General features: G+C 45.4%; 1 protein-coding gene across 1 annotated transcript; it reads left to right on the forward strand.

The window, feature by feature from the left end:
• The first annotated feature begins 4,721 nt into the window (after window positions 1–4,721).
• On the forward strand, window positions 4,722–12,890 carry DRD2 (dopamine receptor D2). Its single transcript, XM_063310944.1, has 7 exons — window positions 4,722–5,008; window positions 8,363–8,472; window positions 8,649–8,785; window positions 9,768–9,964; window positions 10,979–11,065; window positions 11,904–12,234; window positions 12,540–12,890. The coding sequence occupies exons 1-7, from the start codon at window positions 4,736–4,738 to the stop codon at window positions 12,731–12,733; spliced, it is 1,329 nt and encodes a 442-aa protein (XP_063167014.1). The 5' UTR covers window positions 4,722–4,735; the 3' UTR covers window positions 12,734–12,890.
• The last annotated feature ends 11,808 nt before the right edge of the window (window positions 12,891–24,698 follow it).

The following is a 24,698-nucleotide window of genomic DNA, read 5'->3' on the forward strand; positions in this document are numbered from 1 at the left end:
GTCGCAGCATCCCACAGTCACATGATTGCCATTTTCGACCTTCCCGGCCAGCTTCTGGCAAGCAAAATTAATGGGGAACTGCGTGATTTGCTTAACAACCACATGGTTTGCTTACTGCCTGTGATGATTCACTTAATGACCACTACAAAAAAAGGTTGTAAAATTGGGTCAGATTCACTTAATGACTGCCTCGCTTAGCAACCAAAATTCTGATCCCAATTGTCTTTAAGGGAGGACTACCTGTATTTATTGGTTGTGGATCAGCTTTACATCCTGCCTTTGGGGCAGGAGGTCAAGGTAGCATCCATGGTGCCCCCTCCACAACAGCCCTGTGAGGCGGGTTGGGCTGAGAGGGATTAAGGCTGGCCCAAAGTCACTCAGGGAGCATCCATGGCTGGGGGTGGGCTAGAGCTGGGGTCTCCCTGGTCCTCATTGTCCAACATCTTGACCCGGCACCAAACTTGCCTCTCAAAAATTCTTCCGGGTTTTGAACCAACAACCTTTTTTTTTTGTAAGAACCTTATTAAATTTTCAAAGAAAATTTTAAATACAAAATACAGAAAAGTTAGAACACAGAATTAAAGAAAAAAGATAAAGAAAAACACTAAAAGGTGCAAGAATAGCCAGAAAATTAAGAAGGTGACTTCCGACCTTCTCCAACACAGATATAAGTACTTATTAAACTATCTTAATCTCTTACACTTAATTAAACCTTAATCAACATTATTTCTATGAAGACAAATCAATTAATCATCAAAAGCCAAAATCAATACTTCATTTTTTTCAGTTACAAGCAAATAGTCCAAAAGCGGCACTTTTTATGCTATGTGAAGATCTTACGTGCTATTTTAGCAGGATGGGCATTTTAATTTCTTATCATTTCTTTTTCTACCAGCCCTATCCTGCAGTCTGCATGGTTTTTAAAAATCCCCCTTCCAGACAATGGTAGTGTTTCTCTGTTCTCGAATTAAAGTCTGTTTGAAGATTAACAAATTTATCATGACTCCTAATTAATTGGATTGTTGTTCAGAAAAACAAACAGAACTGCCACAGGTTCCTGTGGCTGCTACCCTACCCTTTTCTCAGAAACTGTGAAGCTGTAGAATTGCAAATAACAAAATGTGCTTTTTTTCAGTTATGTCTTACAATTATGTGAAGGCGTTGAGTGTCATAGTGTCAACCTTTGGAAAACAGTTTTGTTTAATGACGAGGGCTTAATTAGTGCTTGAACTCATCAAAAGCTAACTAGATAGACAGCATCAAACTTGGGTTGCAACATTTGTGGGCCATTATGTAGGCTTCTCAAACTCCTGGGAAGGGGATGTGCTGGCAGACTTTCCTGAACTGAAAGAAAACTTTTAAAAAGACTGTTCCATACCCCTTCCTTTCTGACAAGACATACCAGGAATGGTAGGAACATTTATTCATTAAACACAAAAGTGTCCCATAAAGACTGTATGTGTGCATACAGCAATTTTGCAATAAAATTGGAAAGAAGCATCACAGATTTAACAGAATTTCTTGTCCCCTCCCCTTACGTCATGACGGCTCTGAAAGAGAGGCGGTTATTATGCCCATTTTATTATCCAGGAACAGAGGCTGAAAGGCTGAAACGACATGGCAGAGTCTCATCTTCCTTGGGATTTCACGCAAGCAGGCCGATAAAGATTTTAAGAAAGCCAACCTTGGGATTGCCTGTATCTTAATTCCTAATCAGCAACTAATTTGATGGGGAAGCTGCTTGTTCCATAGGCTGGGAGTTTCATGGTAGTCCTCCCCCACCACTGTGCAACTCTACAGGCATGTGAGTTTAATCCAGATTGTTAAAATTCCAGCGAACAGAATATTCTTCATCTGCCCGGTGTTGGGTGAGAGAAGAATGACGCCACAATCTGGAAGAAGGCAAGGCCAGCTTTTTAAAAAGCACTACTCAGCATATACTTGAAGTCTGAAAGTGTTCTTCTTTCCAACTCAGTTCAGGCCAGAGGTGTCTGCAGGGCGTGTCATACAAAAGAGGCAGAATTTTAATCACACCATCATGGCCACCATCGTGACTTTTTTTTAACCATATCCCATGGACACCCCTGATTCAAACAAAAACAGAAGAATGAGATTTTCCACCCAGCGACGTCCAACAAGCGCCTTCATCTTGCCTCCAACTGGCCAGTAGGAAAAGGCTAAAAATGGCCGCCAGTTGCATCCACCACTTTCTTGCTTTTCTTACCATATGGTTTCCTTCGGTGGAGTCTCACCAGACCTCTGCGTGGGGGAGGAACAGCAAGGCCAGTATGACGGTGGAGAATATGGGAAGGTGGCACGCTGGGCACGTGAGCCCAGAATCATCAGGGCCCCCCTAACGGAAGTCCAGTTGGGTAGAGCTGACATAGGAGCCAATTTGCTTGTCACTCTAGAAGGACACCACCAGCCATGTCTTTTGCCTACAGGAAGCCCTCATTCAGCACCAGGCATTCCAGCACAAAACTCTCAGTAGCAACTGGCAGGAAGCATTGTCCAACCGGAGACCTGCTCCTTACCCTTGGAGCACTTCATCCTGCGCTAGCTGGCCCAACCATCTCTTTAGGTCCATCCAATGATGTAACATCTTCAACCCTTTTGCATCTTTAGATGTGCAGAACCTGGGCTGGAGCACAGTGGTACTCCTGCAAGGGAAGGGGGAAACTATTGGCGGGGTGGTTTTCCTCCACTGCAACTCCCCATGTGAGTTCCTGGAAGCAACCAGGGGAGACTGCTGTACCAGGCTTATTCTCAAAGGCATCGTTTCTTCTGGGCGAGCTGTCCAGTTTTTAGAAGGGCTACTTAAGAATTCCCTTCCTCTTTGTGTTGCAGCTGGAAGAAAATGGCACAAGCAGGAAGCTTTAATTTGCCTACAAAATCAGTCTTGGAAGGGGAGATGAACCGAAAGGTGGCAGTTAAGTTGGAAGCAGTGTAGCTGAAACATCTGGGGAGGGCACTTTAGTCCATTGAGTGTAAGTCAGTGGCCAGATTTTCTTCTTGCACTAAGCCATGAAAGATGGTTTGCAAACCACAGGACTGGGACCTGCAGCACAGACGAAGCCAAACTGAACAACGTGAAGTCAGAAAGATGGTGCAAAGGGAACAGATTTCAGCTGAAATGCTAATGATGCCTTCCGGATCAGGTGATATATTTAATTACTGTGGCAAGGATCCACCCAACTCTGCAGCTTTGGGAGTTTTTTGCAGCTTCTTTGAAAGAGAAGGGACCTCCTGCACACTGCCTGATAAAGGTGGGTCTTCCGGATCTGGGCTGCAAAACTCTGGTCGAAGGCTGATGAGCAGCGGAAAGAGGGCCCTTTCTGTATCCCTTTGCTGCCAACACATCGCAGTCCGGATTTGGTTGCCCTGGGAGAACACATTTTCTGAAGGGGCCACGCAAAAGCGAGTGGTAGAAATAAAGGCTCTGCCGCAGCTGCCCACAGACCTTCCCGCAAGAAGATCCCAGCAGGAGGTCTCACAGAAAGCAGGAGTTCGTCCAAGCAAAATCTGCTCAGCTTACAATTTCCCCGGTTCGTGTGTTCATTGATGCCTGACGGATGTACACACACGTGCCGTATTTGCAGTGCTGGAGGCAGACCGGAGCAGGTATTGGGAGCTCACCTGCGCCGTAAGGATTTCAAAAGGGTCTTCCCAGATTGCCAGCCCCCCACCAGCCAGAATGGAAAATGTATTCACCTGCATCGCCCTTGCTATGAGAAGTATCCTCTAGAACCATTCAGTCTTTCAGATCTGCTTGCAACAATTCAGAGCAAAATGCCTCAATCTTCTATTGGGCATTTTAAAGATTTTTAAGGGGGGAACATTCTGTCAAATTCAGTGTTGTAGCTTTAAATTTATCTGTATCCATCCATCCATCCATCTATCCATCCATCTATCCATCTACCCATCCATCCATCCATCCGTCCATCCATCCTCATCATTTATGACTTTTTCCATTCCAGCTACCCACCTGAACATCTCTCTTTGCTTTACTGAATCTACTCAATTCTGCATTTTCTGAATTCTCTGTTATTCTAGTCTGTAATTTTATTCTTTTGGTATTTGTATACTTTCCTTTATTTATTCTTCTTGCACATGTATTTGGCCCAACAGAAGCCAAAACAATCACAAGGTAATGAGAAGAGAGAAGATGTTTATAAGCAAAGGCAGAAAGCAAAGGAAAAGAAAAGAAAACAACCAACAGTAGTTGGTGTGTGTGTGTGTGTGTGCTATGACTTTGCTAGTCCAAACACTCAAAGAGATGTCCTTTGGAATTGAAATTAATTAGACCTCCTCTCAGCCAGTCACTAGTGATAAATTAGCGCAACGCATTAAAAGCCATGGTTCACATACTTAACAAGTCCAGGCAAAGGCCTAGAGGCTGCTTTCACACAGCGCACTAAGCTAGATTAGTTGTTTTTGTTATGTTATGTGAACACAGCCCGTCCAGTTGCGTCGATGCTTTAGTGGCTTGTACAAATCCAGAAAATGGGCTAATTCAGTCAACAGCTTAAGTGTTGCAGGAATGCCGTCAATATATAATAAATGTAATAATGATATATTATTATTATTATTATGCCCAATAATTACACTTTGGAATCTCTGTGCCCTTGGAAAGGTGGGGGCTGTGCTGGGCCTTGAATGAGATCCTTCCCAGTTGCACAAACACACCTTGACTTATTCGTTTGTCTCAAGCAGGTGTCCAAAGCGAGGGCTCCCCATGGATTTCCCAAATATTTCCTGGTATGACGACGGCTATGAAAACAGGACCCTCAATGGCTCCAGCCTGGAGCAGAAGCCCACCCACTACAACTACTACGCCATGCTGCTCACTCTCCTGATCTTTGTCATCGTCTTTGGCAACGTGCTGGTCTGCATGGCTGTCTCCAGGGAGAAAGCTCTGCAGACCACCACCAACTACCTGATCGTCAGCCTTGCCGTGGCCGACCTGCTTGTGGCTACGCTGGTGATGCCGTGGGTGGTCTACCTGGAGGTAAGGGTGCCGTGACTATAGCCCGTTGCAACCTCGGGTCGCCTGGAGCCCTCACAGCCGTTCCCTGTAGGAATTCCATTCAGATACCTTTCAAAGCAGGCAATAGCTGAGAGGAAATGCAGCCCAGCAGGATGAAGGGTGATGTAAAACGTAGCTCTGAGGCTGTTCATTAAATTTCAAGCCTGCATCCGTGGGACTTTTCCCTGAGAGGGAAAGAATAGCTCCCAGAGGTCAGGTTTCCCTCAAGTTGGCAGAGCTCCTGGTGAATTCAGGGGAACAACAAGCACTTTTCTCAGCGGGGATACAAAATTGGCTATTTTTTTTACTTCCCAGGCGAGCACACAGCCCTGGGGCTTCCCTGGCAGTCAGCCTTCCCCAGGCTAACCCTATTTAGTTTCCCAGCCCAGGCAAGGTTGCTGTGGTGCCTCCACTCCTGAGACTAATAAACCATCCATACCCCAAGCCCACTTGCCAGTATTCCATGGAGGGCTGTGCATCTTCGACGGCCATTGTTCCATGTCAGGAAAATGCACGCAGGGAGCTGTGTGTTGTGTTCAAGAAGCATTGTGAACAAGGACGGGGTTTTGTGATTAGGAATGCCTGCCTCTGAGACGGAGAGGGCGAGGGAGAGAGAGAAGCCAAGAGGTCCAAGCCACAAGCAATTAATATTCTCCTTTCCCTGCACTTCAAGAGACCGGGTTTACAAGCCATATTTGCAAGCTGTTTTTTTTAGAGAGTCCTAAGCTCTAAAAAGCAGCAGGATGGCCTTCTTTTATATGCCTCACCTCTTTGTGACATTGCTGGTGGCAAGAATGAGGTGAACCCTCAGGGTGGTAATGCTGGTAAAGTCAGAACCGTTCCGTGAACCAAACTGGCAGGGACTCTTCTCTGGAGCTGCAGGCTGAGGACAGGTCAGTGGGAGGGTGTGCTGGGGGGCTGAGGAAGTCATGCCCTTGGCGCATTCATTTCCTTTAAAATAATAATAATAACTTTATTAGAGTTTACAGATACACAGATAAAAGACTAATGCAAACTGAAGAAAATATAAAGAGTAAAGAAAAGAAGAAAGGAAGTACAAAGAGATAGAAAAGAAAAAGAAGATATATAAAAGATGACACCCCCCCCTCCAGACAAGTATAAACAGTTTCAGTAACTTAACACCTTCTCTAGTATAAAAAAAAGGGGGGGGGAGCTCTTCTTTCCATATCTCATCCCTTCTCAATAATCAAATCATAAAAAATCATCATACGGTCCTAATTAGCAAAAGTCTAATAACATAGTATTTTAGCCTTAATCCAAAAAATCCATTTTGTAATCCAGCTTGTCCCTTTCTCTATTTCCCACGACTGTTAGTGCTGTGGCACAGAAGCAGTTTCAACCAGCAAGTGCTGATAAAATATTTGCCTGCTGCTGCTGGCAGATTACAGCCCAAGTCAGAATCAAAGAGTCAACAAAATCAAACGAACCGCACACATCCACATGCGCCTGCACACACACAGGCGGCAGTTCTCCATTTCTCAGGTGCTGCTCAAGGAAAGGATGATGGGACTCAAACTCCCCCAGATACAGTAGGGCTAGATTTCAGCCCTGCCCGGGAGTGTCCTCAGGATATGGCAAAAAAAGCCCAGCGGGTGAGCACAGCAGCACCGTTGAAGCGCCACCTGATTTTTATGTGCGTGTAAATTCCTGCTACAGCTGCTTTCACAGAACAATATATACATGTGAGAACGTATCTCTGCAGGTGGAGTACTGCAATAAACAATAAGCAAACTGTTTATTGAGTAAGTCTCTAGAGCAGTGTTTCGCAACCTTGGCAACTTTAAGATGTGTGGACTTCAACTCCCAGCATTCCCCAGCCAGCATAGAATTCTGGGAGTTGAAGTCCACACATCTTAAAGTTGCCAAGGTTGTGAAACACTGCTCTAGACCTTCTCAAGTATTGAATCTGTAATGCTTGACATGTAGAGATCCATCTTCACACAACTCAAAACCTCATTTCCTTGTTCTGATTCCTGAGATTTACAGTACAGGATTATTTTCTGCATTTGTCTTGGGAAGGGGGAACCTTGGACAGAAAGCGAAGAAGATCATAATTCTTCAAGCTCTTCCTCATCCACAACAGTTCAGAAGCAGCAGACATTATTCAGTAAAGTTCACCTGGCAGTTAAACCAAAAGGTCGATATCCTTTTAATTTGTCCAACATTTTTAAAGTCCCAGGATGATGGCATGCAGAAGTGTTATGATCCAGCTGTGTAGCACCTTCGCCTAAATATAATTCTTATGTATGGAAGGGTTTGCAGGTTCATATGCCAGAGTTCAGTTCGGTGGCCATATGGTGACTTTTAGGTCGATAAGAACAGGTTCCCCCACCCATCACACAGCATCGGACTTGTCTTGGATCACATTGCCAGGATGATATTGCCAGTTTTTAAAAATGGCCTGGGTTGCTCTGGAACCTGCGCATCTGCATGTCTGTCAATCCAGATGATTGTCACTTTTGAGGCCTCAAGCCGTTGACTTGTGGGCTGGAGGCAGAACCTGACTTTGTTCCACTTCCGTCATCTAGGGAGGTCGGTAAGCAAGTGAGATGGAAATTCCTTCCCTTGGAAAGTTCTTATTCCATATTCCTCCTCTCCCTAATATTTCAGATTGCCTTGTTTTGGTTGGTTTTGAACTAATTACGTTTGTCTCTTCCTTCGGCTGGGTTCCGGAGGCTACATAGGTAAGGTAAAGGTAAAGGTTTCCCTCGACGTAAAGTCCAGTCGTGTCCGACTCTAGGGGGAAGTGCTCATCTCTGTTTCTAAGCCTTGGAGCCGGCGTTGTCCGTAAGGACCCGTCCGTGGTCATGTGGCCGGCATGACGACACGGAACGCCGTTACCTTCCCGCCGAAGCGGTACCTATTAATCTACTCACATTTGCATGCTTTCGAACTGCTAGGTGAGCAGGAGCTGGGACTAGCAACGGGAGCTCACCCCGTCGCGCGGATTCGAACTGCCGACCTTCCGATCGGCAAGCTCAGCAGCTCAGCGGTTTAACCCGCAGCGCCACCGCGTCCCAGCTACATAGGACAATGCCTTTTTGTGAAGAGTTGCCTTCTTTTCACTCTGTGTTTGTCTTTAAGAGCCGTATTGGAGGAACATCTAAAGATTCAGATATCTATCTATCTATCTATCTATCTATCTATCTATCTATCTATCTATCGTATAATGAATATAAATGCAGATGACCCTTTATCGAGAAGAATCTTCATAAAAGAAATAGGGCCTTCTGATCCCTAATGATGGGCTGCGCACCCTCTTTGACCCTTGAGGCTGATGATGCTTTTTTGTCTGTTTCTCCCCTCTCCCTCCAGGTGGTGGGTGAGTGGCGGTTCAGCCGCATCCACTGTGACATCTTTGTCACCCTGGATGTGATGATGTGCACAGCAAGCATTCTTAATCTCTGCGCCATCAGCATTGACAGGTAAGGTGCTCTCTCTGGGCCCCCCAGGCCAAGCCTTCCAACCTCCCCCACTCATTTTCTCTCCACATCCTTGCCAACTCTGGGCCCGAATCTCCTCAGAATGCCTTCTCGCTTGCCTGCTCTCAAGAGCTGGGATGTGCTAGCCATGTCCCCCTTTTGGTGTGTCCTTCCAACAGATACACTGCTGTGGCCATGCCCATGCTGTACAACACCCGTTACAGCTCCAAGCGCAGAGTCACTGTGATGATCGCCGTGGTCTGGATCCTCTCCTTTGCCATCTCCTGCCCGCTGATGTTCGGGCTAAACAACACAGGTATGCAGGAGAGCAAGATGTGTCGTCCGGGCTAGATTAAAGTCCTCAGGGGGGCTGGAAAGAAGCTGGCGAGATCTCTCTGTCCTGGAGGTTGCACCATTTTCTCACTGATCAGAGAAAAGAGATGTGCAGAGAACCCCCCACCCCACCCCCAGACATGCAGAGCAAAGCAGAGCCAGGAAAATTCACGACTCCTTGGAAGAGGTGTCTGCTGAGTCTTCTGGTCCCACCCAGCTGTCACTGCTGCACCTGCTGGCCTCCTCTGCCAGGCCCATAGTTCTACCACTTGCTCTCACCCTCCCAAGTTGAAAATGTTTTTAAACAGCTTAATCCGGTCTCAAATAAGTATATTGTAGGTTTATGTTGGGTTGATTTCAGCGGATTTTTGTAAGGATGGGGGCCGGGGGGGGGGAAGGGACCCTACCGCTTGTCCATCCATGAAGGTGACTGTGCTGTAAGGCTCGAAACCTAGAGCATCTTGCCACCCCTTAAAATGAACAATGTTTGTGGGGAGGGGGAAAGATTTCCTCCCAATTTATCATTGCTCTCCACTTAAGTCTGAGTGAGAGCCATAACCATTCACCAGTTCTATCCCTCAAATGGAAAATCTCATCCTTAGAACTTCTGTTCTGTGGAGTCCTTGGTGCTCTCTGAGCTTGGTTGTTTGCTTGCAGATGTTTCATTGCCCTTCATCAAGGTAACATCTTGATCAAGGAACTAAGAACCAGCTCAGAACTGCCAACGAAACGTCTGCAAGCCGACGACTAAGCTCAGAGAGCATCAAGGACTCCACAGCTCAACCCTGAGCTACAGCGTCTTTTCTCCTGGAACTGCTGTTCCTCAGAACGAGGGGTGGAGATGGGATTCCATTCCCAAAGGAACCTCCGCCGCCCTTCTTGCCCCCACAGCTCTCTGAACACCCAAGCTGACTGTAGCTCCTAATGGCTGGGGCAACGTTCCTGCCCTCTCTTGTGTCTTCCAGACAAGAATGAGTGTATCATTGCCAATCCTGCCTTTGTTGTGTATTCTTCTATCGTCTCCTTCTACGTTCCTTTCATTGTCACCCTGCTGGTGTACGTGCAGATCTATATAGTGTTGCGGAAACGCAGAAAACGAGTCAACACCAAGCTCACCGCCAGCCACATGGGCCTGGACACTGACACGCAGGCCCCGCTGAAGGTAGCCCCACCTCTCTCTTCCCAGTCTCCCTCTTCTCTCCCCCACTCCCCCAGTTAAGTCTCCCACCCTAACACTTCTCCACTCCTCATTTTTCTTCCCAAACCAATGGTGTTTCATGCAAAGGTGGCTGCAAGGAGGTGTTCCTCCAGTATACAGCAACACACAATGGCCATTCTTGGAATATTGGCCCCAGAATTAATGGGGTACTTTGCCAGACTGATTAGTCTTCTTATCTCTAGTATTGGAGGGCAAAAATGTCTGTGCGTAGGTGTGTGGGTGGTGTCTATGTGCGCATAGTGTTATTGTGGGCCAAACTAGACCCATCCAGCTGGGTACTTCATCCTGATGTCACCAGCCACGTGCCACCAACAGTAATGATGATGGCATCCCGGGGAGATGGGATGGGTCTCTCAGGCAGTGCCACCACCACTTCCACCATGGGTGCATCTGTCCTGGGCTGCCACACTGAAAGCACCAAGCGCTGTGTGTTAGGGATGGGGCTGGTAAAATTGAGGTAGTCTCACAGGTGATGTCAGTGGGACCAGCAAAGGCAGTTTGCCAAAGTTTCCCAAACTCAGACCAGAAGCCAGTGAACATCCATACAGAACTCCGTCATGGTGGCAGCCTAAGATCAGTGGTAGTAACAGCGAGGAAAGAGTCAATGCGACCTGTCACCCCGTCTTAAGATGGCTAATCTTGGGTGGCTCAACTACAGTGCTGGCCTTGCTGCCTAGCCACACTCTGAAAGCCCCTTGCGGTCTCCATGATGGACAGCGTGTGCGTTGAAGGGACCCTAACTTCAGAATATTACCAAAGGTAGGGCTCAGTCGTTCTTTCTAAGTCCATTTCACCCAGGATGAGGTACAGAGATGCTGTTTCTCCCTTGTGGGGCAGGTGGGACTCTCCCCTGTTCAGGGCCCTGGTCTCCAGATCCTTCTCCTTGGTTCTCCTCTTTGAGCAGTTGCTGTCAGATGCCAACCATCCCTCTCTTCTTTCCTCCTCTCCCTCCTTCAGGAGAAATGCACTCATCCAGGAGATGGCGGGCTCTGCACGCCCATTGTGAAGAGCAACGGGAACTTCCCTGTTCACAAGGGCAAAGTGGTGAGTGTCCATGCCTAGCACCCCAGGCCTAAGCAAATGCTGCGTTTGTAGCACACTTGGCTTCGGTGGTTGTATTAGAGACGTGAAACACCAGCTGCAAAATGGGAGCTGGTGGCATATACTTTTTTAGAGAAAACTTTAAAAAGTGCTTCAAGGGAAAAAGCACGTCCTTCTAAATCAGTGTTCCTCAACCTCAGCGACTTTAAGATGTGTAGACGTCAGCTCCCAGAACTCCCCAGCCAGCTGGGGAATTCTGGGAGTTGAAGTCCACATATCATCAAGTTGCCAAGATTGAGAAACACTGATATAGAGGCTTATTACCCCAAAGCTCAAACCGTTGTCTTGCCTTCAATCAACTTTTCTGCCTGAGCACAGAGGAAACTGACTTCTCTAAAAAAATTTATTTTGGTCCCCCAAAAATCAGGGAGGAAAAGAACAGAGAAGTACCTCCAACTTGTTCAAAAGTTTTCCAATCCTGAGACTAATATTTTTAATTCCAGAAGTGACAGACCCTTACTGCTGTCACTCTGATGGAACTTCCAGCAGGGTTTGACCTTGATTTATTTATTTGAACAGGTGCCACCCTCGTGGACTGGCATGCTCTCAGGAGCACTTTCAAATAAGGCCCACTGAGATGCCACTGTTTTGCTGCTACGTGTCCACCGTTATTCCTTTCTAATAGTCAAGTTCCACTTTGAATCTTGGTAAAATGGATTTGCAGCCCTCTGGGTTGTTTGAAGATTTTCTCACTCCCCATTATACATATTTAGGTGTTTTCCTTTTCCTCGTCTAAATATTTGTTTGATCAAACAGCCAGATGTATCTGATCATTATGCAGGAGGCAGTGGATCACATGGAAGAGATGGAGATGGCCACCAGTACCAGCCCACCAAAGAACAACATTAAGCCACCTCTGCCAGGCGACAAGGACCCAGCTGAGCCAGCTGCTTCCAACCTGTGTGCCAATTTAACCCTGCAGTCCCCTGAAAACAGCCCCCTCGACATGCAGAAGAATGGGCATACCACAGACAATTCCAAAGCAGCCAAGTTCTTTGAGATTCAGACGATGCCCAATGGCAAGACCAGGAGTTCCCTCAAAACTATCAGCAGAAGGAAATTTTCACAACAGAAGGAAAAGAAAGCCACTCAAATGCTTGCCATCGTGCTTGGTAAGAATTCGGTTGAAGGTCCATTGTGGAAGGTGGGGCCTCAGCATTCCACTGAATTTATAGCCTGGAAAATTAGAGATCTGGGACGGGGAGGAGGAAGAGTTTCCTATTCTATACATAAAACAAAGAACTTCTTTGCTAGTTGCTGCATGGGATATTCTTTCAACAAATGTGCCCATTCCCATCAAAGGCCAGTAGCTATTGCTGCCTCTTGTGGCCATGATTTCTGTAAGTATGAGCTATACAGGGAGTTGCATTTAGTTGTTGCATTGCTAACACGGCTGCTTTTCTTGGTCCTTCTGCAGGTGTTTTCATCATCTGTTGGCTTCCTTTCTTCATCACCCATATTCTGAATATGCACTGCAACTGTAATATCCCACAGGTCATGTATAATGCCTTCACATGGCTTGGGTATGTGAACAGCGCAGTCAATCCCATTATTTACACCACCTTCAACATTGAGTTCCGGAAGGCCTTTATGAAGATCCTTCACTGCTAACACCTGCGTGAGGATCAGATGTACAAACCACCTGGCCCGATTAAGGCTCTGTGTTGGAGCGCCCAGTCTGAGAGTGCCAAGCCAATATATTTTTACAACTGGGGTACAACAGCTATCATGGTCCAAGGCTGCCTTGCTCTCAAGGTATGATTTAAACTCCAGGGGACTCAGACAGGAGAGTTTGCTTCAAAGGCAACCTTTGCATTCTGCTAAAAGGGGAAAGCAACAAGCAAAGTATCACCACTAACAGCTGCATGGGATCAATAAGACCTCCAGGGCATTCGTCACCAATTTTAGCTGAGCCCAAGAAGGAGACACCAGGACTTGCTCATGCCTTGCTGTTATGATTCATTTCTCACCAAAGATGCACCCATTCTTGTCTGCTTTGCAATAGGAGAAAGACTCCCTCTTCAAGGATAGAACAGCTTTCCCAGGAATCGTGTCCATTGGCATTGCCTTCAGCCTTCAGCGACACCGCCGTTTCTGTCAAACTGCCAAGGCCAAATCATGCAGCTGCTGTCAAGGTTTATAGTAGTCAAAACACCATTGCCACCAGTCCTGTGAAAGTGGGGGGGGGGGGGGGGTGAGGATGGGAGAGAATGAAATCTCAGGGGAGAGTGGAAAGGCAGATGTTTCTTCTATGATGCCAATGTATACACAAATAAACAGAATGAACTTAGCAGAAGCCCAAGCCAAAAAAGTGAAAATCAATCAATCTTGTCTTGCATGGTATGCATTGTACTTAAAAAGCCATCTCTGCTCACACGTACACCAGCATATTTGGTTGACAGCAGCGTCTCTGATTCCAGGAGTGAATTTAGTGGGGTTGGGAACAAATCAGAGTAGACAGGGAGGGAAGGAGGGAAGATATGGAATACAGGGCACTTGTCAGGCACTTAAAAGTGAATTAATGTCTGTAGAAATCTCAACAAAGCCGAAGTGTTAGCTCAAGAGTAGAATATGTGGTTTGCATACATGCAGAAGTTCCCATGTTAACCCCATTGATTTAAAAGAATCAGTGAGAAAATGGAGAAGGAAATTCTCTGCCTAAAATTCCCAGGAAGTTATTCCTAGTCAGAGGAGGAGATATTGGATCTTGAAGTGTAAGGCAGATTGATTAGAAACAAGCCACCTTTTGAATCATCAGTGATTGCAAGGAATGCAAAGGACGGGGCAGTATTTTCTCTCTTGGGTTAGGCTGACCTTATCTGGGCTGTAAAAGAGTTTTCTGATTTTTTGCAAGCCAGATATGGTAGCCTTTCTTCTGGACTGTCTTGGATTTTCTTTTGCTTTTTGCTCATTGGAAAGGTTATTTTGATGAAGTTGCATCAGAAATTATCTTTGTCTGGCGTGCTCACTTCAGTTCTGTCAAGATTATATTTCCCTCAGAGCAGATCATCCGGGCCTTTGTGTTTTCAGGAGGTTTTTCAGGAAGAACTGAGCCTCATTTTCTTTAGGGCAGAAAAATCTAAGTAACACAGTTCCAGGTTAAAGGGGTTTTGTTTTGTTTGTTTTGTTTTGTTTTGTCCCCCAGTTCTTCCATTAAATTTTAAAAAGTATTGATGTCCTTCTAGGACTTTTCTGACATATACTACTGGCAATTTCTTAGGGAAACCACATCAAGTCCACGTAGATCTTTATTTCTCATATTTCTATCTTGAATGCTCATATGATAGCCAGGACTCCTTAGATTTCTTACCTTTTTTCTACAAAATTGGCACTGACAGTTAGGAACGAGTAATTCCATGTGGCCTCTGGTCAAGGGTGGCGGGAAAACCGTTCACTGCTGAAACCTTTTCAACCCCTCCCTCTAGGAAAAAGAGCACCATCAAGCCATCAGCAGGAATGGTCAGCACATCTGTGGCCAGTGCTGTAATTGTGACCCTCTATCCAATTCACAGTATTTTTGTAAGATGCTGCAGAAACTGTACAAGCCAATTAATAAAGCGACATGGAAATGGGTTTCTCTGGGATTTTATTCCTGAGCCCTGCAGGGTGAGAGAGAGTGGCGTCCAGCTATGGCCATCCTGGGGGCTCCTGGGAGAAATGAGGTTGTGCAACCCTTCTACATCTTCCAGGTTACTCTGCTTCTCTAATGTAGAAGCTCCACTTTGGAATCAAACCTGCCCTTGGCTTTTCTCAGATGAATCTCTCTCCTGGGTTTTGTTACGTTTTTAAGATTTTTTTAATCCTGCCTTTATTACTTTTATAAATAACTCAAGGCGGCGAACATGCCTAATACTCCTTCCTCCTCCTCTTTTCCACACAACAACAACCCTGTGAGGTGGGTTGGGCCAAGAGAGAGGCACTGGCCCAAGGGCACCCAACCGGCTTTCATGCCTAAGGCAGGAGTAGAACTCACAGCCTCCTGGTTTCTAGCCCATTGCCTTAACCGCTACACCAAACTGGAAGGATTGCCTTCCACCTTGCATTGACTGTTCCTCCATTACACTTCACTGCTTCAGCAGGGAGGACTGCAGGGCAGTGCAGCCACAAGATTTGGTTTGTCTGATCCAGTCAGTCATATCCCAGGTTCTTATATTCAAATGGAAATGGCTCAGGCATGCCCGGGGTCAAACCAACTCTACCCAAAGATTTGTGTTGTGGGATCACTTACATTTCCCAGTTTCCCAAGAAAATGGCTGGACAGAACATGGACCCCAAAGCCACCTGACAGAACTTGGGACTGAGATGGCCACCAGGAACACTCAAATCCTGGTTAAGTGCAGCAGGGAAGTCGGGCCCTCTGCCTTTGCTTGGACAATGAGAAGGGCCAGAGATACTGCCAAGCTTTGCCATGACATTCCTGGGGCAAGAGTTCAGGCACTTCCTGGATGCATGGGTGAGGACTCTGCATCTCCTCCAAAATGGTTGAGTTTGACCAGGTCAGTGTGTTTGTGTGCCGCCAAAACCACCAGTGAGGAGATTTGATTGGGTTAGTGGGCTGAACGAGCTCAGTCTGTTACAGGAATATGACCACAACAGGCTTAACAAGGTCCAGACTGCATTCACACCAAGGCTTAGGCGATGTACAAATCCAGGCTGTTGGCCAGTCTCTAATTCAGTGCATTGTACAAACCCAGCGAATACATAAATTTGGTAACCAAGAATTAAATGCTTTAATGCAACCACAGAAACTCAAACCTTTCTCTGGGCTGCCCCGCTTTTGATTATTTTTCCATAGCAAAGCTGGGAAGGGGGTGCTGTGGCAAAATGGGGGATGTTATAGACACATCCTTATTTCCCTTGTGAAATATTGCAAGTTCTACATTTAAGATTTCTGAAGAGTGTTGAGAATAGCAGGCACACCACTCAGAGAACTGGGGAAGTTTTCCAAAACCCTCTACTGGCAAAAATCCTGCTCAAAAGAGAAAAAATTGCAAGGCCCATTGTCAAGTTTATTGCCCGAGAGCTACAGTTTTGTAGCGTGTGTGGTGACCAAGTGTTTCTGCCTGCTTCCTGTTGGCTTTGAAGCCCTAATCTTCACTGCTGCCCCTCAGATGACATTTCTCTGTTTTGAGCCAGTTCAGTGAACCCCGGGGGCAGGCGGGGGGTAGAAGTTTCCTTTGCTTTTATTACAAGAAGACTGCAAAATGCAATGACATTCATGGTCTTTGAATCTTTTAATTAAGAGGATGGCAAATTGATTTGCAGGGTGGAGTGAATTTGTTTGGATTAAGACAGAACCTGAACCCAACAGCTGGTAAGAACAAAGTGTTTCGTCTACCTCTTCAGCTCCCCACAAATTTGGCATTTCCAGTTTCCGGACAAGAAACGATTTTGCCATTTTCCTGTGTTTATGGAAGAAACTAATCTTTTGGCTCACATGTAATCCCATTAGCATCCTGCTACAAAAGGCTATCTAATTGCTGTAGTCCTTTTCCATGCCGTACAATGGTTAGCCTGCTGCTGGCCATGCCTACATTATGTCTCAACCCTTCCCCCAAAAACAGGTGGCAGAAGGTTCAGAGATGCTCTTTGACATCCCCAGATCTGGCTAATCTAGGCTGAGTCTGCAATAGACCAGATTCGAGTTGCTTTGCCCGACTTCATAGAATAAAGCCCCTTGCTTTGTTTCTAGCTTCTGTGAGTACCATGACTATATTTACTTCATTTATGTAAGCAGGATATCCATGAACACAACGCTTCACTGATTACGTCTGTCTAAACAGGCTTCTGCCCTAAGAAAGTCCACATTTTGACCGTGCTGATCAAAGAAAAGCAATAAAAACAGACCAAGTGATAATAGGGGAGAGTGATGCCCAAAGGGTGATACTATTTAGTCTGCAATGTTCAGCCAACTAATCTGTTAGGTTAATGTAAATGTTTCATTCGAAGGCATCCCCCATTCAGTGAGGAAACAGGTTTTTATATATTTAACATTTTAGTTAATATGACTGCTGTAGGAGAGTGTCCCAACTGTATGGCTCTTCAGTGATGCTTCTCCACCGTAAAGTCGGGAACCATCTAACAATGTGGTGTTGGCTTTTATTCTTCTGATTTACAATTCTTAATAGAATTATTTGGGAAAAAAATAATAAGGCATTTTCTGAACAGTTGTATTATCATATGGCTTATTCAAGAGGTTCATCCAGGCTGAATTCTCAGGATAAATAGTGTGTCTTCTCCCACCTTCATCTAGAACAGTGTTTCTGAATCTTGGCAACTTTAAGACATGTGGCCGTGTCTCAAGTCCACAAGTCTTAAAGTTGCCAAGTTTGAGAAACACCAATCTAGAACAGTTGAGGGGAGGGAACCCCATAATCTGACAGATGTTCCTGTTTTAAATTGGGGACTGGCTTATGGAGAAGCTCTCAAGCCACTTCATTAGACCTTGGAACTCAAGGTCAAGATGGCCCAAACCTTCGCTGCACTGGAGCCTCTGACGCAGCCGCCAGGTTCCAGCACAGCCCATACCTTGAGTTACTCTGTTATTATTTCAGCCATCCTGGCGCTTGAAAATTGCTCATCTTGATCTGACACTTTAAAGACAATTTTAAGCATTTCATTCAGCCAGAGGCTGCAAGCAGACAGTTTTTGTTTGGTTAAATTGTGCTGCTTTGCAATTACTGTATTAAGAAAGCCTGCTTTTTTCAGAAGGTTGAGGAGTGGCAGGGAGATGATAGATTAATCATAGACATTAGTTGGAACATTTCTTTTCTTGCTCCTCTAAAGCAGTGTTTCTCAACCTTGGCACCTTGAAGATGGGTGGACTTCAACTCCCAGAATTCCCCAGCCAGGGTGGGGAGAAAATTCTTGGCCAGCTACTCAGGAGTTGCCCAGTAGCAGAGCATGCCTTGCCTAAGAGCCTTCAAGATACAAAACCATTATTTGCCAACTACTTATACATGGATGTTATCTGAGGTATAGAAGATTTGAAATCACTGAAGTGACAATAGGAAGAAGCCATGGTTTATTCCACTATAGTTCACTGCATGCATCTTGGTGGATCTAAAACTGATTCGTGGCTTATTATGTTGCATGAATCCAGCCAATAGTGGCTCTTCCTTAAACCATGGGTAAGGAAACTATGGCTTAACATAATCAATATTACAGCTTTGAAGAACTGGGTTGAAAGGATGCTTGCACAGTTAGGTAGTTGTGTGAGATCTGATACCACAGCTAAGCTTTTGACCAGCATCCAATGAAGTTCTAGTCTGGGAAAACTGTCACTGCTCCAGGAACATCTCCCCATATCACACCTACAATGCACACTCAAATGGGTCAGGACTTTGATCGTGTGGTCATGGCCACCACCTTGACTTTTTTGACCTTCCCTAGCAGATGCTCCTGCTCTGCTCAGAGAAGATGGGTAAAAGTTCCTTGTTGTGTTGTGCCTAAGCAGGCTTTGATGTCTGAAGCGCTATTCTTGTCACTGTGGTCCTGAGGACAGACGACTCCCGTCAGCGGCAGTCAGTTTAGCCATTGACGAGGGATTATGGAAGGTGCAGCCCAAACAGTCAGCAGGACCCCGAATGGCCTCTGTTTCTGCCTGGGATGGCCCAGGTGAGCAGGCAGTCCCCAAGTCTAGCAAACGCTTCCCGGCCGCTGTGAGCAGACACGATCCATCAGAAGAGGCAGGCTGCGGCCTTGAAAAGCTTCTGCTGAAATGAATGTCTCCGTTTCTGAAGTATTACCAGGCCCTTTGCTGTTTTTCACACGAGGCAGAACAAGCCCATTGGAAACAAAAGCTTGCTGTAGTAAAACAGTGGAAATAATAATTATTAATAATTTTTCATTAAAATGTAGCATGTAAGTTAATAATTAATGGTGCATAAATTATCTGATTAAATTGCAATCAAATTACATCTTAATGTTCTCTCTGGTTTGTTTTTATAGCTTTTAATTAATGTTATGGATAGGCACACATTTTTAGAGCTTCCTTGTGGGGGGCAGACAGGAAAGTGGGGAAAAAGAAATCTCCAGCAATGAAGATGTACAGGAGCAGCCCAGAACAACTGATGAGCAGCAATTAAACAAACACACACACACACACACAGAGTGATAAAAGAGCTTCAACAGAGTAAGTCTGAAAAAATGAAAAAGGTCATTTTGGCAGTTGGTGAACTTCTATGGCAAAGAGCCGGTGGGCCAAAAAAACGCACCCTTTCAAACCCTTCCTACGAACCACCGTTCGTGCCTCTCTCCTTCGCACACATAAATAACATTCTCTGGGCACAGATGAGGGGTCCCAAGGAAGGAAAGAGAGCCAGCTGTTTCTGGGAAGAGTACAACTTTCCTGCAGGGATTCTAGGTAGGGGTCTTTGTTCTCTTGTTCTCTCCAGCCCTGCCCCGTACTCAGAGCTGCAATGCAGAGGGAAAACGGCCCATCTGGAAAAGGAACACCGGGTGAGTTTTACAGTTCCTGGAACAATCCCAGGATTGCTGTTCTGCAGCTCCACAAAATTGTTGAGGGTCCTCAAAGAAACATTTGGCCTCCAATAAAGATTACAAGTCCCATCCGTCTCCAGTGACGCCGGCCTCATATTTCAGAGGAACAACCATCTGCCAAGCCAGATATTGATCAGTGAAGACAACATTCATTCCAGAGTCTCTTCTGCAACTTCTTTTTGAAAACTTCTCTTCTTTACAATAAATTATCCTGACACCATTATTATTAACTCATTCTCCAGGAGACTGAGCAATCTTTTGCATTTTTGTTTTGTTTGTTTTTTCCTAGGGATGCTCTGGAATATATCTCCCTGAATTGTAAGAGCTGACTGCAATGGAAACTTTTTTATTTAATTATTGCAACAAATGAAGGCTGAGGATCCCATTAGTGGGTTGAAGGTGGCATATTTTCACAGCTTCAGCCACATTCTGGGTGATTGAATGATGCTGCAGCTCCTCAAATGGGGTGAAGCAAATGAAGTTTCAGTTCCATTTTATTCAGTTATGCTTAATACATCCCTTTAAATTGGAAACAAAGTCAACAGCCCTAATTTGTTTCCACATTTTGTTTTCCTTCAAAAAGGAAAAGGTGCCTTTTATTGTTTATTTACCTTCAGTGGATAACACAGTCTGAAGGGACAACACTTCTTCAAAGAGTTAAAATAAAAAAAGGTGTGCAAAGGTTTCAGTTAAAAAAAAGAAAGGTCAAAATCCCACACTGATCTGGATAAGCTTTATTCCATATCTGAATTTCCGGAAAAGCAGATTTGGCAAGGATGCAAGCAAAGCCTTTACTTTTGCAATATTTCATCCCAAGAAAGGGTAGGTTGACACCCCTCGCCTGCTAATGGCCTTTAAGTGGGCAAAGCTGAGATGTTTTTATTCCAAGGATCAGGACTGTCAAAGCAGCTTGCCTTTGCTGTGATTCTTAACAGCAGTGGCCTCTTTCTTCAGCCTTGAAATCTGAAGGAAAGAAGAGCAGAGAAGGGCTGGGCTCACACAAGGGCCAATGTGCATTTCCCCGTCATTTCCAAAGCCTGCATGGCCCTCAGAACAGGAGCAGGAAATGGAGACATTAGCCAAGCCAATGAATACCAGCTCTGCCATGCCCGGCACCAAGTCCAAGGCTGCTGAACCCAGCCGGTGTCCATGAGCCGTGTCATAAGCTCTCTCCGTTGGCCTCCCCAATTCACTCCTGCCTCAGGGAGGAGGTAGCCAGAAAGACCTCCCAAAGGGGGAGATGGGAGATGCAAGTCAGAGGATGATGCCTTTTCTGTCCTTAGTTTCTTTTCTATGGCTCTGGATAGACTTTCTTGGGGCAGCCAGTTTTATATTGCTTTGAAATCAGTGCAACTCCCTCGAGTGAGCAGAAGCAGCCATGGGGCTGGGCTTTGGGGAGAGGGTGGCCTTTCCCACTTCTGCACTGGCCCTGATCTCAGCTTTGACGAGCAGGCATCCTGCCCTCTGTTGCAAGAAAAACCCAGAACCATTCTTGGCCCAACCCACCCACCGTGGACTTGTTGTCTTGTGACGTCTGTTTTATACAGCTGCTTCCAGGAAGCTCCTAAACATGGCAGAAGAACAACCCTTCCACCTGAGGGATGGCCACCTGCATGGAAAGTGGGCAAAAACTGGTATTAAAAGAGTTCACCAAGATGTGCAGACTCAGGGCCAAAACCCAGACTCAGAGGTCCTCCAAGTGATTGCTTAGAGGCAGGTTCACACAACATGCTAAACCCTAAGCCCAGCTAAACAAAACACCCCTGCTGGATTCATTACACTTGCAGTGTGAATTCTGGCTTCCCACCATGCTCTGCTTCATGCTTCACTTGCTAAGACAAGGGCTGGGTTTCCACGTTAGTCTGAACTACAAACTAAGAAACCCATTTTACCCTTGACTAACGTGTTGGGTGTGGCAGGCGATGGGAATTACAATAAGCAAGCTCGAGTGCCAAGTTATGGGCTGACCTGTTTGCTGCTGATGCTTGAAAGATGGTGTAACCTGGTGTCATTTGGTTGGACCTGCACATATTCTGGAGATCAATATGTACTAGGTTGCTTCTATAGAAACTGTTTATACTCAATATCCCATTTCTATTGATATTTGCATTGATAAATGGTTACGTCTGCCAAATCTCTTAGAGCTGTTTAGTCTGAAGCAGCCAAACTATATATGAGAAACAAATAAAAAATAACATTTCTTTTCCTCTGAAGATCCATAATTCTTTTCTGCAGCAACACGGTGCTCATTCATACAGCCTTTTCAAGAATAGACACCATTAAAAATAAGCCTCCAGTCAGTTAGCTGAAGGCAACACGTTGTCCTGGGTAGGCTTTAACTCCACCTCAGATTAGCCAAAAAATAATTCTCTCTACTTTAAGAAATTGGTGGGGACACAGACATCATCTTTCACAGAAGGAGAACATCTGGCAAACAGATATGAGAGTTTCAGATCAGTTTTACATCTTTGTTTCTTTGAACCACTCACAGTAGCACCCTGTGCATGAGCTCACCACAAGCTCCGGTGCGCTTCCCTCCTTTCAAACCTGACACACAGCTGCTTCACGCCGCTTCGATGTGCCACTCTGCTAATATGGGGAATTTATGAATCATGTAATTAACAAGCTGCTTTAATGAACTTCCCCTCATTTAATGAATATGCACTTTATTTTACTTTTTTACCCACAGGAAGTGGTTTTGGAGATGGAAAAATCAATCAAAAGCAGAGATTAAAATTCAGTCACCAACAGCATAGACTTGCTTTTTAATCAGGGAAAATGTGGTGATAATGTAGCACTTAATTTTTCAATTACGGGAATTTTTGCCAGTGACAGAATGATGGTGCTTAAAAGAAAGAGTTCATCTCTTATGTTGGCAACCTCAGAGAAGTGGCTGAGCTGAAAGTCAGACTGATGCCGCTCATAACTAGGGAAAGGAAGCATCCATGACTTGCCAATGAACTGAGTCAGCTCCTTGGCCCATTAAGTTTGGGACTGCAGTAGCGAAAGTTGACCTAGAAATGAAGTCACCTTCAAACGGAGCTTGGTTCTTGGTGCCTTCAAGGACATTGCTCTGCCATGTTCTTGGCAGCCTTATGGAAGGAGTTTAGAAGGAGTCTTTCTGACCTCACCATACTGAGATTCCTGGTAATCTTCCATCTAGCTACTCATGAGACCTGACCCTCTGAGCTTTCCTTTCCGTGATCAGCCAAGGTGAAATCCTCTAAGTGCTGCCATCTACCTGATTTACTGCACATGGAACCTATAATTGATTGCTCTTCTTCCTGGCTGTTGGTCTCACCCCATCTCCCTAAATGGCAACCAAATATCTTCAAGGAGGTCTTGGGGCCTGAAGGTGGTGTAAATGCTCTTCCATCTGGCTAGTAAGGAAATGCTGGCGCATTCGAGCATGGCTCTAGCAACATAGTGACCCTGGGCAGAGGGCTTTGTTGCTGTACTTCATGCTCGCTGGGTGTTTCCTACCCACGTCTCTTACTCCAAGTCTGTGGGAACACGTAGGAGGTGTGATTCCCACAGATCCCATGGAATCCTCAACCCCATCAAGCCTGGCCTGAGAGGTCAATGCAGTAGTTGGAAATGGTGCCACTAGGCTGGGGGAAGTATCCTCGTTTGAAGAAAAATCTTTCAAGTATCATCATGCCAAATGAGCAGCAAGAGAACGGAATTAACCCATCTTTGGCAATCTATCGGTCTCTCAGTTTATTGTCACTTGCAACCCAAGAAATTGCATGACTGTTCTCCCATTCTTCCAGAGGAAAACTGTACAGCAGCTACTTCTGCTCGCTTTTCTTACTTGCTCCCTTTTATCTCTTTCACCAGAGTTAAACCAGAGGATGTGTGTTGGTAAGATACAACCTGTGTTGTTCTTCACCTTGGCTGTTACACCTTTCCAGGGCCAGTGTTGTGACTGCCAGGAGATAGGCCTGCTGTGTGCCTGTAGATAATAACATGTTTACAACACCAGCCATAATACAATTCAGAGGCTTCTAGGGGAGCAAACGAATCTGGATGTCAGGAAGGAGAATTGCCACAACAAAATTCAATGCTTCATGTGCTCAGCAGTCTTTCCCTCCTACCTTTACTGTTAGAATCTGTTTATAGATTGCATTTAATCATTTCTAAAATTGGAGGTATGGGGGTTATTGTTGGCTGAATTATCACAAAGGACAGAGGAATTGTATGAAACAAAAGATCAGTGCACACCACCATAAAATGGCCTTTTCCCATTTGCCCCTAACCATGACAGGAACATCCCCCGATAACATTTTTTCCCACTGTGCCCCTTAACATTGCCTTCATGTCACCCCCAGCCCATAAATGAGACAGGCTCAGGACCTCTACAGTTGTACTGGTGTTAAATTAGCCTTTCCCTCTTCTTCCAGGAGAGCAAGTGGTCAGGCCAGAATGACGCAAACATTTAGATGGACCAAAACTTTGAAATGGTGCCTGCTGATATCAGAAAAGTCTAAGTCTTGAAACTACACAATTACTTTTATTCATTTACTTTGAACTTAGTTTTAGCCCAAGTGGAAGCCAAGTTCAATTTCCAAAGGGGAGAAGCATCGTTTAAAAAATATATAAAAAAGCATTTCTGTAGCAGTTGAAGATTCCAAAAACTTTTTTTAAAAAAAATTGTTTCTCCTTTTGCATCTTGTATATAACAGCACTTCAGCGGTTTGAAAAATGGAGCTGGATCTCAGCTACCTCAAGTCAGATGCCTTCAAAGTGTTCCCTGTCTCTCCATTGCCAGCTCAATAGACTCAACCACCCAAGCCCTTCGATCACACCAAGGCAGTAACTGGTAAATAATTGGGGACATAATTGCCCTACGTATCAGAGAATTTAACCCTTTTGACAAGTCGGGTCTCTATTTGAAATCTAAAAAATGTTAAATGCTCCCCTCCCCCAACCCACAAAAGATGGGTTTTCTTTTTGGTGCCACCCATCGAAGCAATGTGCGGTCAGCTTGGAGCTGAATCACACTGACCACCATTACATTTCTTAGTTGTTGAAACATCCCTACCACTTTGTAAAGGGCCGCAAGACAGGTATG

Source organism: Candoia aspera, chromosome 9, assembly GCF_035149785.1.
Source record: "Candoia aspera isolate rCanAsp1 chromosome 9, rCanAsp1.hap2, whole genome shotgun sequence".
NCBI lineage: Eukaryota > Metazoa > Chordata > Lepidosauria > Squamata > Boidae > Candoia > Candoia aspera.

Bases quoted from the DNA above. Each gene is read 5' to 3' on its own strand.
- DRD2 (XM_063310944.1), top strand. From the start codon at position 4,736: ATGGATTTCCCAAATATTTCCTGGTATGACGACGGCTATGAAAACAGG. The intron at 5,009-8,362 runs GTAAGGGTGCCG...CTCTCCCTCCAG, and splicing joins CGTGGGTGGTCTACCTGGAG to GTGGTGGGTGAGTGGCGGTT. The intron at 9,965-10,978 runs GTAGCCCCACCT...TCCCTCCTTCAG, and splicing joins ACACGCAGGCCCCGCTGAAG to GAGAAATGCACTCATCCAGG.